This window comes from Gadus macrocephalus, chromosome 22 (genome assembly GCF_031168955.1).
Source record: "Gadus macrocephalus chromosome 22, ASM3116895v1".
Classification (NCBI taxonomy): Eukaryota; Metazoa; Chordata; class Actinopteri; order Gadiformes; family Gadidae; genus Gadus; species Gadus macrocephalus.
The window spans coordinates 16,108,597-16,128,202 of NC_082403.1; the positions used below are offsets into that span (position 1 = coordinate 16,108,597).

Genomic DNA, 19,606 nt, shown 5'->3' on the forward strand with positions numbered 1-19,606 from the left:
AAGCCACACAGAAGCCAACCATTCATCCCTGTTTGCTGCCACAAAAGCCCATCTCAAAAGCAGTAAGGCCTTCAGTGAGAGGGCCACAATTATTACTTTGTTTTTTCTTTATCGTTATTTTACGCATACTATCCTTTGTATTTTAGGGAGAAGTCGGTTTGTCTGGATTTGCGGGAAAACCTGGGTTTCCGGGGAAAGACGTAAGTTTTGAATGTCACGTTGTTGACGTCGCTCCAACTCCAGGCGACGAGGCGTGACATTTATTTTGTCTTCTGCCCCACAGGGCTTGCGGGGCATGGTGGGCGCTCCTGGTGCAGGTGGGACCAAGGGAGATAAGGTACGGGCCCCCCATACTCCATCCCAGCCCCTGCTATCTACACACAGCTCTCCTTCCGGCCCCCCCACACCCCATCCCAGCCACTGGAATCTACACATAGCCCCCCCCCCCCCCCCCTCTTCCCCCTTCAAACACCTTTTTGGCAAAATTACCCAAAACAATTAAAGTCAGAAGATATGGCGGCGGGGGCGGTGTAAAGCGGCTAGAATCCCCCGCCGCGCCGACAGCGCAGCCCGGAGCCTCCCGGGCTCTCGGGTGCTGTCTCGGCTTTCCAGACATTCCGGCGACGCTCCGCCGTCTGCCTTCAAAGCCCGGCGCTCCACAGACAAACGCCACCGACCTCGTCTTGTCTGTCTGTAATTACCCGCTTTCAAGAGTGCTCCCGTCGCTGCGCACGCGGACGAGACGCGGAGGCGCCCCCCCCCCCCCCCCCCCCTGACGTTTCCTTTGGTGCGCAGTTTTGCGCACGCTTGGTGCTAACCCCCGCATGCCACCGAAACTGTGCCCAGCGATGCTTACTGAGTCTTGCGGGTGTAGCGCGCACACGCGCACAATACACACACACAACCACAAACACCCCCCTGCCTACTTTAAAGTCTGACACGAGGCACTTTAATAAACCTGCTTATTCATTGTGTTCACATCATCCTAATAACATGACTTGTGTATCAATGGCTGACATTGTTGTTGTTTTGCTGTTGTCTGGCTGTGTGCCCGTGCCACAGGGAGAGAGGGGGCCCGCCGGATTACCTGGGGATGTGGTGAGTGCCATATTTAGACGGTAAAAGGTTATTACACCAGAATCGACAGGCTGATGGGCTGACTGACGGAATAACAGCTTTATAAAACATACGCCTGTGCATTTGTCTTCCCAGGTCCAAAAGGATGGTTTGAAGGGCGAAGAGGTAAGTCGACATGATTTGCATACATATTATGCAAATTATAAAGTGTCTATGCAGTAAATGAACAGTCCGCGTATGGAGTCTATTATTATCCGAAATAGGACACATAATACCTTGACTGAAAGCGTTCCTACGTTGGAGAATAGGATCCATTACCTCTTGAAGAGATAATGTGTAAAGCGTATGGCTTTGACCTTTTCCTAGGGATTGGCCGGACCCCCGGGGGCCCCAGGAGCCATCGGACCAGCAGGGCCACCTGTAAGGATTTAATACTTCCTTTCCAAACATATAATGTTTCCTGCTGTGGGCCTTCTGGGTAATCCATTGTTGGGTTTGTTGAACAGAACCGCCTGTTTAAGGCAGCACGTGGCCGGCCTGTCTAGAATCAAACCAAAAGCCTCAGTGTTGTGCTGTCTCACCTCAACCTTTTTTTTGTTGTTGTTTTGCTTGTTTGTTTTCCAAGGGGCCTCCTGGTAATCAAGGATATCCAGGTGAACCTGGAGAATTCGGCCAGCGGGTAAGGAGTGCTTCTGTAGGAAATGTCTGCTGGTTCCCCTGGGATGTTGTTGCTGTGTGCATTTGAATCCTTAAAGCAGCTTAAGACCAGGGACTAGACCAAGGACCAAACCAAGAAGTAGACAAGGGACTAAACAAAGGACTAGACCAAGGACCAGACCAAAGACCAAGGACTACTAGACCAAAGACCAGGGGCTAGACCAAGGACTAAACCAAGGAGTAGACAAAGGACTAAACAAAGGACTAGACCAAGGACCAGACCAAAGACCAAGGACTAGACCAAAGACCAGGGGCTAGACCAAGGATTAAACCAAGGAGTAGACAAAGGACTAAACAAAGGACTAGACCAAGGACCAGACCAAAGACCAGGGGCTAGACCAAGGACTAGATCATGGACTAGACCAGGGGCTAGACCAAGGACTAGACCAAAGACCAGGGGCAAGACCAAGGACTAGATCATGGATTAGACCAGGGGCTAGACCAAGGACTAGGCCAGGGGCTAGACCAAGGACTAGATCATGGACTAGACCAGGGGCTAGACCAAGAGCTAGACCACATTCTAGATCAAGGGCATTGTTTACTGCAGCACGAGCTCAAACATTTTACACAAATGTCACATCACTGCCATAAGCCCTCTTGAACTCCTTGCTCTTGCATTTTGATTGCGCATGTGTGAAATACGACTGGAATGAAACATTCTCCAGCAGCATTATTTATTTTTAGAGGGAGGGAAAATCCTATTTTCTTAGAATGAAGACATCATACTTGTTATATTCTTAAGAATTAGGATATGGCTCTTGAACACTGCTTGAAAGCTATTACCACTGTTCAGCCGCGGCAGTAGTAGAAGGAAGCGATCCCTGCTGTTTCCAGACGCACGGTGGTGTGTAATTAACGCCTTTGATTGCTAACCCCCTTACACACACTCTTAATGGGGAACAATCAACATCACACCAGCAATATCAGCCTGGAAGGCAACATGTGTTCTGGTGTTGATTTGTGTTTCTGTTTTTGGCGTTTTTGCGCGTGCCTGATTGACCTTGACCTCCTCACCTCACGTGTTCTTCCTGCTCCCTGCTTCCTCTCACACACATCATACTCTGTAGGATAGCTCCCCCTGGAGGCTAGGGCTGTTGTTGTGCACTTAAAGTGTGAACACCCTGTTTCAGCTCTCATTTTAACATTTTTTTTTTTTTTGGGGGGGGGACTCTGAGGAAGGAGTAGGGCCATGTTCTAGGATGAAGGGGGCTGTGTCATCCCCATGGTGATGACCCACGACAACTCTACCGTCATTGTGTAGCTGCTTTTTATTTTTACTATTACTATTATTATTTTTGTTTTTGTTATTCATTCTTGAATGGCTTTATTGTTGTTTTTTTTGCAAAATTTGTTTGTTTTTGTTTTGACTACATATTCGAAATAAACATGAAAGAAAAAAAAATGGTGTAGCTGCTCTAGAATGAGAGCTTTTCTATATGAAATGTGGGTGCCCGAGAAATGTAACCCACTCTCGGACGCAGACATCAAAATCAACCAAACCTCCAACTGAGTCTCTGAATGGTCATCTTGTGCAAACCTTTTGGCTGAGAGACACGCTTCAGTTATCCACACTGCACACCTTTTTTTTTTACTGTGTGTGTGTGTGTGTGTGTGTGTGTGTGTGTGTGTGTGTGTGTGTGTGTGTTAGTTTTTGGGTGTGTGTGTTTGTTTGTGTGGGGGTCCTCTGGGACACATGCTGGTAGTTCAGTTTACACCACCAGGCTGTTTGTCTACTTCCCCCCTGAGCCTGTGAGATCCTGAAGAGCGATCTGAAACTGAGAAGCCTGACAGTTTTGTGGCTGCAGACAGAATTCCCAGATGTGACCAGGAGCTAAAGAATACCAGCATCATATCAATAGTTTATAGTGTTGGTGCTCCTTTTTCCTTAACATTACATATAACCAGGATGTAAAGAATACCAGCATCCTATAAATAGTGTCTAATGTTGACTTTACCAATACAGACGTGAATATATGAATATGGTGTTCTGTTATGGTCACTGTGTACATTTATCACTTATTACACAAATAGGAGGACAGAATAACCCGTTGTGTGTGGCATTTCAGGGAAAGAAAGGCGAAAGTGGATTACCAGGAGTCGATGGCCTCCCGGGAGCAGCAGTAAGAACTGTTTAAAATACATTATAATTAAAACATGCACTATGTACGTGTTTCCCGGCAGCAGCCTCCAGTGGCTTGAATCGTTACTACAGTTTGTAGTCATGAGCTTTTCCCTCGATTGCGGTTTGGGGAGGGGGGGGAGCAAAGTGTACCAGAATAAAAAGATTTACAGATTGAACGTTTAAGATGAACAAAAATCAATAGGTTTGTGAAATTTGAACAAGTTGTGTTCACAATTCATTATAAGTTCAAGGATAATATCTGTGCTGTTTTTCTTTCTGTTTGTTTGTTTGTTAGTGTTACACCAAAAGCCTGCCATGACATTAATTGTTTAGAATTAATCACACATTTTTCTCACTTCATTGAGTTTTGCATGGTTGACCTCTCTTATCTAAAAATCTAAAATGCAATTAATTAAACATACATGCATATCATTTCAATACATCCTTGTGGATTAAAAACAGTGCCTGGATGAGGGCTGAACTAAAGTCCCTAACACATAGCAAAAATAAATGTGTCCCTCCCTCCGAGAGCTTCCTGGCTTTACGCCACACAGCTGAACTGTTAGAATTTGGCAAGTGTATTTGGTTCTCTTCCACTGATCTTTCCCTGCCACTTTCCTCCATGATGTCACCATATGTCTCTATCAGTCTTCTGCTGGTCAACAGCAGCGACACTACTCATTATCAATCTATCTATATGTCTCCAGAAGCCACATGCAGCATAACTGTCTGCCCTTACGCTTTCACAGACTGTGTTTATGTGTGTTTTTATGGCTGCAGCAACATAACTTAACTGTGGTTGCCATAGTTACTGTTCCTGGTGTAAATATAACACAACACTTGGCTAGTTGTTTTTTGTCACAGCAGTAAGTGTTGTGTCAGGGTCTTCTGTCGCTTACCCAATTGAAAAGTGTCCAACAGCTATGCATGCTGTGTTGACTGCAGGATTATAGCAATGGGAACGTTTAAGACATTTCTATTACAAATCATCAAGCATTAAACAGCCTCGATGATGGTGTTTTAAACACAATGTTGCCCTCTAGTGGACACAAGCAGCCATGGGTTTAAATTCTGAAGTGGAATGACTGTGTAATAAACACTTAACGGACTCTAGTATTCCCATTACTTCCACCTGATATTCTAACCCTGGCATAACCTTTAGCGCCATATCATTATAAGACATGCAAATCGTTTTGATGTATCTTTTGGATCAGCAGAGAACAGATGCTGACAGACAGCCTGTCAGAGGGTAGAATTACCGCGTTAGCTACAGGCTAGTGGCCGACAATTGCACGCTACTGCTGGGATGGGCCATTCTGCAGCCGGCGTGGGGACAGATCGAGACGGGGCCATTCAGATGGATAATTCATGATTCAGTAGCTCATTGATAATGTATCAATGTAATTATCATTCTCTCTCTCTCTCTCTCTCTCTCTCTCTCTCTCTCTCTCTCTCTCTCTCTCTCTCTCTCTCTCTCTCTCTCTCTCTCTCTCTCTCTCTCTCTCTCTCTCTCTCTCTCTCTCTCTCTCTCTCTCTCTCTCTCTCTCTCTCTCCCCCCTTCAGGGTCAGGCGGGCATCCCTGGCCCAGCAGGATTACAGGGACACACCGGACCCCCTGTGAGTGACACCACCACACCAGCGAGACCAATGCATCTTATCAATAGTACACTACAGACAGAGACGCTCTTTGACGCTGTTTGGTGCCCTTACATGTCTTCTTCTCTCTCACAGGGTCTCCCTGGCGAGATCGGATTCTCCGGCAAACCTGGCGAGTCCGGCAAGGCTGTAAGTCACGTACTTTAGTAGTAGTAGTAGTAATAGATACTTTCTACATCACTTTGGGGAAATTCAGGTAGCCAGTAGCAACAGTCGGACAGTACAGTTGACAAACAACAAAATGGACAGTAGCAGTAAAAGTCAACAATACAAGTCAAAACAAGTCAATAAAAGTCAATAAAGTCAATAGAAAGTGAGCAATATTGCACATAATTAAAATTCCATTTAAAAAAGACTCAGAGGCAGATATAGAAATAAACATAACAATACATATCACAAATAACATTTTAAACATGGTTAACATAATCTTTTATGTCTCCGTCCTTGTCGTCCCGTTCCGCTCCCGTCTCCTTTCCTACTTCTGTTCTCTCAAAAGGGTCTTCCCGGGAAAGACGGTCTGGATGGCCTTCCAGGAAATGATGGCGGCCAAGTCAGTCTGACAACCACACACACCCACCTACAAACACGTACACAAAAACACACACACACACACACACACACACACACACACACACACACACACACACACACACACACACACACACACACACACACACACACACACACACACACACACACACACACATATACGCAATATACGCATACAACTCTACACATAAAAACATGTACAAAAACACACACACACACACACACACACACAAACAAACACAAATACACACACAAACCATAAACATACACACCTATACACATACACACATACACATACGAACACACACACACTCACACGTTCCTACACATATACAGTATATATACACATACACACAATCGCACTTACACAAACACATATATCCACACACACTCATTCTCAGGTTAGCCTGTAGCTGCCAAGTAGGAACAGGTTATGGTTTGAGCAAAGATTATTTTGCCAAATAAAGGAAGAATTGAATCATTTCCTGTTAGTATAGCTTCATCACCTTTCAAATGAATTTAAAGGTTTCCACAAGGGCTTCTTGCTTTACACAACAAAATGTGAATGGGGCCTAAGCACATATGTACCACTATCACTTATTGTTATTATAGGGGACATGTGTGCATATGTTGCACTATGTATCACTTATTGTTAATATAGGGGACATGTGTGCATATGGTCCTTGCCCTTACCTACCTGGGCAGAACTGACCGCTGGTGGTGTGGTGTGTTTCTCTACAGGGACCCAGGGGCGAGCGAGGAACCGACGGCTTATCTGGCAAAGAGGGGCTCAAGGTACCAGGTCTCACTCTACCACACTCACACACACCTCCTTACACTTAACAGCTACCATATGTCTATATTATAATTACATTAAAGTTGTGTGACACTAAAACTGTATTTCTGAAACAATAGACTGTTTGAGCTAAGGACTATGTCAGTGTCGTTATCCTCAGTCTTGGACATGTCCTTCCCTAGGGCCAAGACGGACCCCCGGGGCCGAGAGGACCCCCAGGGGAGAGAGTGAGTCTGCACTCCTTCTTCTTCTCAGTTTGTCATCTTGGTGTTTGGTTTGGCGTGCCATTCCCGTAAGCCCCCGCACACACTGTGTCCCAAGCAGAAATAACTCTGGTTTGTGTGCCCCCAGGGAGAGGCTGGTCTGAGGGGACAGGCCGGTGAGGAGGGACCCGGCGGGATCAGGGGAGTTCCGGTAGGTGCCGCCCATATCAGAGGCCCCGGTTTGTTGTGTTTACCCAGGACGGTCATTGTGATGTGTAGGAGGTGTGTGCTGATGTGGACTGTGTCCCGTGTTGTAGGGAGAACGAGGAAACGATGGAGGACTTGGGCCTAAAGGAGCAAAGGGCGACAAGGTAACCATGAATAAATCAACCACCTTTTACAACCTCAAAAGACAACTTACTTTGCTTTGTGAAAAGGTAACTCTTAATCAACTGATACACACTTCTTTCTGACCTCGATATCATTTTTTTATTTTTTCATTAACTGTATATAGTTATGAACCAAGCTCCATTGTACCCACCAATCCCAATTTAACATTTCTATTTGAGCTTTAGATATTTTTTTTATTCATAATACAGCACAAATGTGTTGTTAAAGGCTATTGTATAGTATTATACTATACATTGTAGTGATAGGGCCTTTCTGAATAGCACCTACGCCAAGTTCAGACTTGGCGTTCATTGATGCACAGCCGGGAAAGTACGAGTCGGGAGTACAAACAGCCGAGGATACTCGTCTGTGTCTAGTCCCAAGACTAGACGCAGACTTCTGAGTGGAACAATGCTTGGGCTGCGTCTAATGCTGTCTCACGAGTCCTCAAGAACACAAGTACAGACACGGTCGGGCGCTGATGGAGAAAGGGCTTCAGTCCCTCCCATGTTATACTAAGAGAGATATATATATACCACAGAGGAGCCATCGCAGGACGCAAACAGGTGTCACTCACAACACTAATCATGGTCTGCTCCTTTAGATGTAACGGGCACAGGGTAGCAGGCTTTACCAGGCAGGAGTCGTCTGCCCTGGTGGCCTGTTACATCAAAGGAGCAGGCCCTTATTAGTGTAATCAGCAACACCTGGGTGTTACCAGCCTCCATCTGATTGGTCCTTTGCCTGGACACTGACAGAACAACGTGTCTCTCCCCAGGGGGACGTCGGTGGCCGGGGGCTTCCGGGCATACCGGGCAACGTGAGTGAAATATAGTCATGTGTACGACGGCGTAATGTGGTGCGTTGTTCTATTTATAACGGTGGTCCATGTCATGTGTTGTGTACGGGGAATGGGTTAACCTAGCGATTATTTGCACTTGGTTCAATGAACATCCTTACTGTAGCGACAACGATATATTGTTTCACCTTCTTATGTCAAATGTACTTACTGCAAGTCGCTTTGGATAAATGTGTCTACCCAATGTCCTGAATGTAAATGTTATGTGTTGAAAACACGCAGGTGGCCGAAGTTATCCAGGAGCCAGGTGAACCGGTAAGGGCAGGTTTTATTGAAATGTCAAATAACGTTGGCTCCTACACTAAATTCTTTGTTGGTCTGTATAGCATGCATAAGAGTAGGACTCTTCATTTAAACCTTGGTAAAGTTATGGTCAAATGGAAATTAATCATTTTGTCCCACAGGGGAAACCGGGAGAGAAAGGAGAGAAGGGTGATCAAGGGAAACAAGGAGAAACGGTGACGTGACTTTTGATTTGTTCGTCTATTATATTATTGTTAGTTTTGTCTGTTTTTATTTATTTCATTTCAGCATACAACACTGCATGATGAGCAATGCTCTTGGTGTCCATTAGATGTCAGTAGAGATTAAGATTTGATCACCTACTGTACAACTCAAGTGAGAGGGAGGGACTTTCACATCACAGACAACTAAATTAACATACTGCCCCCCCCCCACACACACACACACACACACACACACACACACACACACACACACACACACACACACACACACACACACACACACACACACACACACACACACACACACACAAACCACACAAACACACACACAAAGACATGCACATACATATAAAACACACACACATGCACGCACACACGCACACAGACACACCTTTAACAAGCAGAATTGTGCCTTACTTCACTTTTGCCGATTTAATTGAGTTCACCGGAGGGATTTGAGGTCTGCTTTGTGTAAAATTACTTTTATTTAAAAAGCTATTCAGTCATACTCAATTTGGTCACAACTGCATCCATCTCCCAGCTCAGAAATAGCTTAGCACGCAGGCAATGCAACCTGAGGTAATACCTTGAGCCAACGTGAGTAATACACTCTGCCGACGCCAAATGGATTTGTCATTCATCATAGGCATGACGATGCATACAATCTTTTTGTGTCCGCTAGTGTCCATCCTGCTGGTGTACTGTGTGAACAAACTGTGACCGTATTGCACCACCTGCTGTGTTCCTCAGGGTCTGAGAGGTTTACCTGGAGAGCAGGGCTTCAGGGGACTGCCCGGGGCACAGGTACCTACACTAACCACCAGCCACAGCCTGACTCCTCCCTCACTATTTCATTTTATTGTCTAAAGTGTGATTAATATTTATAGCACGATTGTTATGGTTATGGGTATTGCTGTCATCATTTTGTTTTGCACTAAAAGTTTAGCAATCGCACACAAAATAGGTAGTCGTTGAAGAAACAAGTGAAATAAAGTACTTTTAATCGTAATAGTGCCGTAGATATTGATCGACCGCTCAAAAGTTCATGTTCTCATGGTCATGTGACTTTCCCCATCCCAAACCAGGGTACCAAAGGAGACGGCGGCATTCCCGGGGAGGTTGGAAGGGTCGGAGACGCTGTAAGATATTTATTTATTGCGCTTTTACGTGCGTACGCGAAGTGTACAGTCCTGAGAACACTGTTGTGTTCTCACAACACGGTTGTGACCTCTCCCCCCAACAGGGCCCACCTGGACCAGCCGGTATCCAAGGTGGACGTGGACTACCAGGAAATGCGGTACGTTGTTTGATCTGGGATGAATGAACTCCTGACGCTGTGTTCAACCATGTGCTCACCTTACATCACACACATCACTCAGAGGACTTCTGTTGGAAAAAGTCAAGCCCATCGTCAGGACTCCAGACTGTGAATCTGACGGAGTGTGTTGATGAAGACAGCAGCTTCACTCTGTGTGTGTTCCTGTGTAGGGCATCCCGGGAACCATGGGGCCTCCTGGTCCCATCGGAGAGAGAGGAGAGAAGGTCAGTGGACCAAACCTAAACCTTAATGTGTTTGTGTGTGTGTGTGTGTGTGTGTGTGTGTGTGTGTGTGTGTGTGTGTGTGTGTGTGATTCCACCCTCAATTTGATAATATTCCCTGCGATTCTCTTTGACACCCTTCCCAGTCCTAACCATCCCTGGAAGGAGGGATCCCTCTTTCTCTGTTCCTTGGCCTGGTATCCTTGATAACCAAGAGACCTTGCTCTTTGGGGGGCTAGGGTCAGGGGGGGGGGTGTCATAATGAGAGTGTGGCCTGTGAAGCCCCCTTGAGACTGTAACTGTGATGAAGGGCAACACAAACCCTTTGCACGTTTCTCGTCCGTGCTTGATGATCCAGGGCGAGGGGGGTAAAGAAGGAAAAACGGGAGCTGCAGGCCCCCGCGGAGACCCCGGCCTCAGCGGGCCCCCAGGACCCACAGGAAAGGGCAAAGACGGCCCAGACGTAAGACCCCCGCCGCTGTGCCCGAGCAACATGACCTGTAAAGACTGCGCGTGTGTTCGTCACTCGCCCACCCACATCCAATGAGCTTGTCCGTGTTCACTTCTAACCCTGTGTCTGTGTGTACGTTAGCAACCCAGGGACACAGCACATCCACGTATCGGCCGGCCAGGGCCCTTTTGTCAACATCTCATCAGTCAGCCACTGATGAGATGTTGACACAAAGGCCCTCGCTGGCCGGCTTCCCGTGCGCTAATGAAGGCTAAAAGGGTGCTCTTATTGTAATGGAGAATGGCTGTGGCACGTTTACGTCTGCTGCTGCTGCTGCAGTGTAGGTCTATTACCTCGTCACCGGCGCAGAGCCCCTGCCTCAGATCCCAGTCCTCGAACACGGAGCCAGTAAGAGGCAAACACCTCGACCGCACGCCACGGTCGTTTCGCGTTCACCCGACCCCTTTGCACACTTCAGCTCGTTTACTCTCTCCACACATGGCACATATGTGCTGACCGTGCAAACAGGAAACGGCATCCAACACAAAACGCCAAAAAAACAAACGTGTAAAACGAAAGGAAAAGCTGCTATGAGGGGCCTCGCACATCAAACCAACACGTGAGCGCAATGCGGGCCGTGTCGCAGACAAAGCAGCGGTGGTTGACACGGCGACCAGGTGCAGGCCCCGAGGGACGGCGCTTTACTACGCTCACACAAAGAGGGAGCCGCCGCATTACTCCACTGACTTCCCGTTGTTTCGCCCTCAAAGGGCGTCCTAATGCTGGCTGTGTGAATGCCAAGTGATGTGATTGATGTCATTTGTGATAATACAGGGGGAGCCCGGGCAGCCCGGCGTCCAAGGACCTCCAGGGCCGCAGGTAATGCTCCATCACAGTCCCCTGTGTGTGTTAGTGTGTGTGTGTGTGTGTGTGTGTGTGTGTGTGTAGGTGTTTGTGTGAGCGTGTGTGTGTGTGTGTGTGTGTGTGTGTGTGTGTGTGCGTGTGTGTGTGTGTGTGTGTGCTTGTATGTGTGTGAGCGTCTGTGTGTAGGTGTGTGTGTTTGTGTTTGTGTGAGCGTGTGTTTGTGTTTGTCAGTGAGCGTCTGTGTGTAGGTTTGTTTGTGAGCGTGTGTGTCTACGTGTGTGTGTGTGTGTGTGTGTGTGTTTGTGTGTGTGTGTGTGTGTACGTGCGCATCTGTGTGTGTGTTTTCCCCAATGTGAGAAAGCTTTTGGGTCCTGCCTCAAGGTGACTTGTGGAGGTAACATACAGAGCTGCTTTCTTTGTCACCCCCAAATAAATAAACAAACACACACATTTATTCCCGGCCGGGATGGAGGAAACAATTCATTTCCTCTCAGAAAGAAACTAAAGCAATTTCTTGAGCCGTCATACTTTGACCAGTGCAGTGATTATGACCTGCTCTGGCCAGGAGAGCGAGGGCAGTGGAAGGGAAAGGCCAGACAAGGGGCATTCGCTGGATTTATGGCGCTAAATGGTTCACCCACATCGCCTCCATATTTCCTCCCTTACTGAGTACCGAAATGTCAACGACAGATTGGATTTTTTTTCTCTCCTTCCCTTTCTATATATTTATCATAAATGATCAATAAAGTGTTGTTTCTGGGCTCAGCCACCATAGAATTAGACCCGCACCGCCACAGCCCAGAGAGGGGCGCTCCAGGCAAGGGCTGTGATGGATAGCAGCCTTTCCTCAGACTGTATTCTGGTAGGTGTTCATCTGTACGTGTCTCCCCCTGCGTCTCAGGGCCAGACCGGACCCTCAGGACCCCAGGGTGGGCCCGGACTGAGGGGCGTCCCCGGGGAAGGGAAGGTCGGAGTCCAGGTAGGGATGGGCTTACTGTAATACTCCCTCTTCCTTCTCTGAGCTGTCGTCCTCTGTGGTGACTGGATGACTGTTTATATTTATAGTGACGATGGATAACCTCTCTGTTTCTGAGCTGTCGTCCTCTGTGGTGACTGGATGACTGTTTATAGTGGCGATGGATAACATCTCTGTTTGTGACCTGTCGTCCTCTGTGGTGACTGGATGACTGTTTATAGTGACGATGGATAACCCCTCTGTCTCTGAGCTGTCGTCCTCTGTGGTGACTGGATGACTGTTTATAGTGACGATGGATAACATCTCTGTCTCTGAGCTGTCGTCCTCTGTGGTGACTGGATGACTGTTTATAGTGACGATGGATAACATCTCTGTCTCTGACCTGTCATCCTCTGCGGTGACTGGATGACTGTTTATAGTGACGATGGATAACATCTCTGTTTGTGACCTGTAGTCCTCTGTGGTGACTGGATGACTGTTTATAGTGGCGATGGATAACATCTCTGTTTGTGACCTGTCGTCCTCTGTGGTGACTGGATGACTGTTTATAGTGACGATGGATAACATCTCTGTCTCTGAGCTGTCGTCCTCTGTGGTGACTGGATGACTGTTTATAGTGACGATGGATAACACATCTGTCTCTGACCTGTCGTCCTCTGTGGTGACTGGATGACTGTTTATAGTGACGATGGATAACATCTCTGTCTCTGAGCTGTCGTCCTCTGCGGTGACTGGATGACTGTTTATAGTGACGATGGATAACCTCTCTGTTTGTGACCTGTGGTCCTCTGTGGTGACTGGATGACTGTTTATAGTGACGATGGATGACCTCTCTGTTTGTGACCCGTCGTCCTCTGTGGTGACTGGATGACTGTTTATAGTGACGATGGATAACCTCTCTGTTTGTGACCCGTCGTCCTCTGTGGTGACTGGATGACTGTTTATAGTGACGATGGATAACCCCTCTGTTTGTGTTCTCCTTCAGGGACCCTCAGGACTCAGAGGAGAGCCCGGTGCCGCGGTACTCTCTTTATTCATTTTGAATTCAATTAATTTCATCCCATTTCATTGATCAGATGCAATTTTTACAATTTGATTAGTTTTGACATACGTAAATATATTTGCCATTTGGTGGATGCCTTTTACTAAAGAGCATTTAGTCTGTACTTTTTCGAGCATGCAACCAATGATTAAGCAGTGATAGTTCTAAATGAATTCTTGTTAAGTGTCACATGTTGTTATGATATCTTTGTGGTTGTGTAATCCATTGTCCTGGTTGTCTCTCTGCAGGGGCTGAGGGGCCAAGCTGGCGCAGCCGGCGCCCAGGGGCCCGCAGGACACAACGTAGGAACCCTCCCCCATATGTCTTGTTAGTGTCAGCATCACTAGTTAACACAGCCATATCTGTCTGGGGGGCTCAGGCAAAGGGACCAGTGTGTAGTTCCTCTAACGACCTCCGGAGGCTCAGGCCCAGGCAGTAGTGTGTAGTTCCTCTCATGACCTCCGGGGGCTCAGGCCCAGGCACTAGTGTGTAGTTCCTCTCATGACCTCTAGGGGGCTCGCAGTAGAGGGCGCCACAGTGATCTGTCTCCATTCTCTGAGTCTACGGGAGGAAATGTTGATTGTTTCTCCGTAATACAAAGGTGATCCATTCAGGCTTCATTCTGTCAGGATCTCAGCTGGTTCATCTTAATATGTATTTTTCCAGGTCCTGGTGGACACGTACATTTCCTTAAAAACTATAATAGGTTGAAATAAAAGTGAGTTTTAAGCATAGACTGGTGGAAGGCAAGTCCCGCCCTCGTACACCGTCACAGTTACAAATGCTTTCGATTGCTCGTTGCACAATATGGCGACACTAAACCCCAATGCTACCTCCATATGACAAGCTTACTGATGCAAACTTTATCAACCTGGCCCTCTGCGGCCTCCTTCTGCAATGCAGGGTGTACCTGGAAGACCTGGAGAGAAAGGGGATGCCGGTGTACCCGTAAGTATCCTGAGTGGCTGATAGACACCTGGCTGCAGAATATAGGAACATGGAATCCAGTAGTATAGAATACCATCATCCAAATTGTAATGTGCAATAAAAGCACAACATATCCATGAGTTTACCACTAGCGATCACCAGCATAAGCTAACCATACCCTACTACACATTCAGTACACACATAAATTACAGTGTGCTTCTGATTGCTGTGTTATTAACCAAGTGTGCTTATTGTCTCACAGGGGAAGGCTGCAGATCTCTCTGAGCTGGATCTTAAGGTAACGCATCAGCACACGCACACACACGCACGCACGCACGCACGCACGCACGCACGCACGCACGCACGCACGCACGCACGCACGCACGCACGCACGCACACACACACACACACACACACACACACACACACACACACACACACACACACACACACACACACACACACACACACATCAACACCTACACACACATCAACCCTCAAACATACACACATCAGCCCCCTCCAACACATACACACGCACAAACACACAGACATCAACCCCCACACACGCACACAAACAAACACGTGTCTACCCTGGTCCTCCAGAACGTGTGCTCGGACTGTCCCGCCGGCCCACCCGGAACCCCCGGCCTGCCCGGCGTTCCGGGAGAGAAGGGACACAACGGCCTTCCCGGGAAGAACGGTCAAGATGGCTACCCAGTGAGTAGCACGACCCTTTAATGTCATCACGGTTGGTCTCCCTCACTCAGCACTTTGTCGTGTCTCCGCGATGTTGACTTATTCCAAACAGTTTGTTGGTCTCGCGGGGTCGTGTCACTCGTTTCACACTTTATATCGCTGTTCTGCGCCAAAATATCTCAATGAATAAAGTTTGATTTGTTACCCCTCCATGCACTATTATTTATTATAGTATGCCTCTGCCTCTCTCGCTCTCTCCGTCTCTCTGCCTCTCTCTCTCTCTCTCTCTCTCTCTCTCTCTCTCTCTCTCTCTCTGTCTCTGTCTCTGTCTCTCTCTCTCTCTCTCTCTGTCTCTCTCTCTCTCTCTCTCTCTCTCTCTCTCTCTCTCTCTCTCTCTCTCTGTCTCTCTCTCTCGTTATCATGTGTGTAAGGCATGTTTCTACGCTAGCCTTTCATCATCCATCAGCTCAGGCTTGAAATTGGTTATGGGCTGAAGCCGTGTGTGTGTTGTAGCGGGCGGTGTGTGTGTGTGTGTGTCTGTGTGTGTGTGTGGGGGGGGGGGGGGGGATTAGAGTCTCGTAGAGGAGCTCCTGATCCGCCGGCCTGGATAGAGACCAATGTTTTGTTGTGTTTCCCCAGGGCCAGGTGGGGCCGACGGGGCCCGTGGGGCCCCCAGGGGCCGACGGGACCAAGGCAAGTGGATCATCCTTATGGGGCCTCCAGGGAGAGACCCCGTGGCTCTCCCCCCGCCGAAGCCCGCGGTAGCACATCTCAAAATAGTTCTCTGTCGAGGATCAACTCTAAAATGTGTTTTCTGTGGACCTTTTCCGCCCTGAACAAACTGCAGGGAATCAAAGGAGACCGCGGACCCGCCGGGACCAACGGAGACAAGGGGGAGAAGGTAGGCCCACAACCCCCCAATGGGCTGATTCACTGGTCTGTGAATATACCAGTGAACCTCTGGAGTCATCACTTTCTCCTCTTTAACGGAATGCATACTGCAGTTCAGTTAAAGGTGGTTTCTTTGTCTGTCTTCACAGGGTCACCCCGGGCCACCCGGACACCAGGGGGCCGCCGGCCTTCCAGGCAGTGCTGTACGTTACACTTCAGACTCGTTCTAATGGGAAGCATGGGGCATTGGGGATGGTATTACACAATCCTTTCCCTGGAAACCGGGGACGACGCTCGCTGGCTTGCTGACTCATGATCCAAAATAATCCTCAGGGAATTGAATAACATAGTGAAACATTGTTTTGCCTCGCTTTAACTTGAACTTAACTCAAACTTAGGAACACTGGTTGTTGCTACTTTCTAACTCGCTCAGTCTGTGGCTCGCGTCATTCAGGAACCTCAACCAAAGTCAGGCCCCCGGTCAAACCCACCGCTTATGAACAGCTGGCTGTTTTGTAATTGGAATTGGAGAGAAGGTATCTGCTTGCTGAGCCAACGCCAAAATTAGTCAAAAATATGCAAACGCAAGAAAAAGGCGGCCAAGTTAATCGTAGGTTTAGATGAAGATTCATTCAAAGGTTGCCAAGCAACATTAAACAGGTGCAGCGCACAGATTTATTCAAGGTAGTCCAGTGCCACACCTGAGAAGGTTTTTGTGAATCGGCACCTTAGTGTGCTCCTGTTCTTAGTGGGATGCCTCAACATCAATCATCTGCTGTCCCACAACGCTTACACTTTCTGTTTCTCGTTGCCTCAGGGTAACGACGGGCCGCCTGGTCCATCGGGCCCCCCGGGGGCCCCGGGAGAAAAGGTCAGCCTCCACTCTGCATTTTATATTCAACCAAGATATTATTATTCCCAATGTGCCATTCCTGTAGCACACCTGAAGGTCATCACGTCTCAGTGTTAGCAGTCATTAGTCATGGCTTAGCGGCGACCTCTTTTTTTGTTGTTGTTGTTTGTCTGTCTGACTGTCTCTTTTTTGTTGCTAGGGTAAAGAGGGACTCAAGGGTATCCAGGGTCCACCTGGTCTTCCTGGGATGATGGTAGGAAATACGCTTTTACTAGTGAACTGCAAGCTCCTTCACTTTAACTGGTGAACACCAAACTACTACGAATTTACTAGAGCACACCAAACAAATGTATAGAAACATTTTGTACAACTTTTGATGATTGAAGCAGAGAAAATGCTAAATGCTAAGTGTGTGTGTGTGTGTGTGTGTGTGTGTGTGTGTGTGTGTGTGTGTGTGTGTGTGTGTGTGTGTGTGTGTGTGTGTGTGTGTGTATGTGTGTGTGTGTGTGTGTGTGTGTGTGTGTGTGTGTGTGTGTTCGTGTGTGTGTGTGTGTTGTTGTGCAGGGCCAGTCCGGAAAAATGGGGAAAGATGGCCGATCCGGTGAACCCGGCGAGCCTGTAAGTACTAGCTGTTACCACGGCATCACAACACAGCTGTAATATATATATTGTAGGATATTGTTAGCATTAAGGTGGACCACGTCGCACAGCGTGTGTATACGTAATCACGTGTGTTGTGATTTCAGGGCAAGCAGGGCGATCCTGGACCAGCGGGCAACACAGGACTCAGAGGAATGCCCGTACGTGATTGACCGAGCGCATCCGCTTTTTATTATCAAAATGACTTCAGACTTTCTTTCTTGCAATCCAAAAAGTCTGCCTCGCAAGTTGGTGCAGAGTTCACCAATATCACCCACAGTCTTATTATGGTCTGTATAGTAAAGGCATTTATTAAATGGCGGTGGGTCAGTGAGGTAATCTTCATTCTTCTCTGTGGAGAGGGATGGTGACTGATACGGACGACTCAATCAAACACATTCCATCTACAATCGTTCACACAATGTCTTATGAAAGCAGTTGCAGGCATAGCGATCCTAGTGTCAGAGACACAGCAGCAGCAGATTCACTTAGTTTGACAACCCCAAACACACAACATCCGGTTCGGCCCAGCCAGCCATTACCGGCTTTAATGACACACTGTAGGACGAATCGGCCCGATTCCAAAGCCTGGGAGTTGATTTTGTGCTTTTCCTCCGCCCTTCTGTTTTCCTCTGCAGGGCTTTAAAGGCCACCGAGGCGAACCCGGGCCCTCGGGATCCAAGGTCAGTTTGTTAATCAGCCTCAATTAGCAGCTCATTACCGCAACACCTGGGTCACGCTGCCCACAGCCCCCCCTCCCCTCCTCCCCCCCCTCCCATCCTCCTCCCCCCGATGCTAAATGTCAGAGAAGTCTCCCGTTCCTCCGGCGCTCTGCGTGGCCCCGTCCTCTGTGTTTGGTTCAGCCGGCCCCCCGCCCCAGGTAGCGTCTACCAGCAGTCTGCCGTGACCAATAGCACGGCTCATTACGACTGGCGCCCCCCCCCCCCCCCCCAGATTGGGTGAAGGCCTGCCTGTCTGCACACACTCCAAGACAGCACGGACACGCAGGCACACACGCATACACATACAAATACACATGCACACACACATGCACACACAAATACACACACACACACACACACACACACACACACACACACACACACACACACACACACACACACACACACACACACACACACACACACACACACACACACACACACACACACACACACACAATCAGAGAGATCACGCATACACACACACACACACACACACACACACACACACACAATTAGAGAGATCACACACACACACACACACACACAGACAAGCAGAGATATCACACACACACACACACACACACAATCAGAGATATCACCACACACACACACGTTCAGGTCAAAATGAAGGTTGATTGATATCAGTTGCATCACATTAATATTTACTGTGACGAGGATTGGACTCGTAGGAAGGAGAACGAATGACCTTGTACAATAACACACAGACACAGATGGGTGTGAATGGATAATCAGTTGTGTTGGGTTACTCCTCGTTTTCATTCTGTTATTTTCTCATGTGGGGAAAACAAGGGGGAAGATGGAAAATCGGGATTGCCTGGACGGGAGGGGAAACCTGGAACAGATGTAAGTACAACCCATCCCAATCCTGGGACACTCAGTAGCCAGCTCCTTGACGACTACAAACTGACTATTCGTTGAGTCTGTTGTTCATTCATATACCTGTTTCTCATTTGGACATGACATGCCCGTGGTGTTATATATTTGATCAGACTTACTAATGAAGTCTGTTTGGTCTCTCTCTTGTCCTTCATCTGTTGGTTTGTGTTTCTAAAGGGAGCCACGGGCCCCCCAGGTGGAGACGGACTGATGGGGCAGAGAGGGGAATCGGTGAGTCACACACACTCACACACACGCACATGCACA

The 19,606-nt window shown here is 47.9% G+C and overlaps 1 protein-coding gene across 3 annotated transcripts in view; it reads left to right on the plus strand.

Moving 5' to 3' along the window:
- col22a1 (collagen, type XXII, alpha 1) overlaps nucleotides 1-19,606 on the plus strand; it is a 47,160-nt gene that overhangs the window by 19,163 nt on the left and 8,391 nt on the right. For all 3 annotated transcript variants that reach the window (XM_060042677.1, XM_060042678.1, XM_060042679.1), the window contains 39 exons: nucleotides 147-200; nucleotides 284-337; nucleotides 1,063-1,098; nucleotides 1,213-1,242; nucleotides 1,444-1,497; nucleotides 1,703-1,756; nucleotides 3,861-3,914; nucleotides 5,480-5,533; nucleotides 5,648-5,701; nucleotides 6,069-6,122; nucleotides 6,863-6,916; nucleotides 7,100-7,144; nucleotides 7,269-7,331; nucleotides 7,438-7,491; nucleotides 8,289-8,330; nucleotides 8,592-8,624; nucleotides 8,774-8,827; nucleotides 9,587-9,640; nucleotides 9,922-9,975; nucleotides 10,080-10,133; nucleotides 10,325-10,378; nucleotides 10,734-10,838; nucleotides 11,661-11,705; nucleotides 12,592-12,669; nucleotides 13,652-13,687; nucleotides 13,957-14,010; nucleotides 14,612-14,656; nucleotides 14,898-14,933; nucleotides 15,242-15,355; nucleotides 15,974-16,027; nucleotides 16,182-16,235; nucleotides 16,375-16,428; nucleotides 17,043-17,096; nucleotides 17,278-17,331; nucleotides 17,643-17,696; nucleotides 17,825-17,878; nucleotides 18,356-18,400; nucleotides 19,253-19,306; nucleotides 19,517-19,570. In XM_060042677.1, the coding sequence (XP_059898660.1) occupies nucleotides 147-200; nucleotides 284-337; nucleotides 1,063-1,098; nucleotides 1,213-1,242; nucleotides 1,444-1,497; nucleotides 1,703-1,756; nucleotides 3,861-3,914; nucleotides 5,480-5,533; nucleotides 5,648-5,701; nucleotides 6,069-6,122; nucleotides 6,863-6,916; nucleotides 7,100-7,144; nucleotides 7,269-7,331; nucleotides 7,438-7,491; nucleotides 8,289-8,330; nucleotides 8,592-8,624; nucleotides 8,774-8,827; nucleotides 9,587-9,640; nucleotides 9,922-9,975; nucleotides 10,080-10,133; nucleotides 10,325-10,378; nucleotides 10,734-10,838; nucleotides 11,661-11,705; nucleotides 12,592-12,669; nucleotides 13,652-13,687; nucleotides 13,957-14,010; nucleotides 14,612-14,656; nucleotides 14,898-14,933; nucleotides 15,242-15,355; nucleotides 15,974-16,027; nucleotides 16,182-16,235; nucleotides 16,375-16,428; nucleotides 17,043-17,096; nucleotides 17,278-17,331; nucleotides 17,643-17,696; nucleotides 17,825-17,878; nucleotides 18,356-18,400; nucleotides 19,253-19,306; nucleotides 19,517-19,570 (2,103 nt within the window). The remainder of the gene's footprint in view (nucleotides 1-146; nucleotides 201-283; nucleotides 338-1,062; nucleotides 1,099-1,212; nucleotides 1,243-1,443; nucleotides 1,498-1,702; nucleotides 1,757-3,860; nucleotides 3,915-5,479; nucleotides 5,534-5,647; nucleotides 5,702-6,068; nucleotides 6,123-6,862; nucleotides 6,917-7,099; nucleotides 7,145-7,268; nucleotides 7,332-7,437; nucleotides 7,492-8,288; nucleotides 8,331-8,591; nucleotides 8,625-8,773; nucleotides 8,828-9,586; nucleotides 9,641-9,921; nucleotides 9,976-10,079; nucleotides 10,134-10,324; nucleotides 10,379-10,733; nucleotides 10,839-11,660; nucleotides 11,706-12,591; nucleotides 12,670-13,651; nucleotides 13,688-13,956; nucleotides 14,011-14,611; nucleotides 14,657-14,897; nucleotides 14,934-15,241; nucleotides 15,356-15,973; nucleotides 16,028-16,181; nucleotides 16,236-16,374; nucleotides 16,429-17,042; nucleotides 17,097-17,277; nucleotides 17,332-17,642; nucleotides 17,697-17,824; nucleotides 17,879-18,355; nucleotides 18,401-19,252; nucleotides 19,307-19,516; nucleotides 19,571-19,606) is intronic.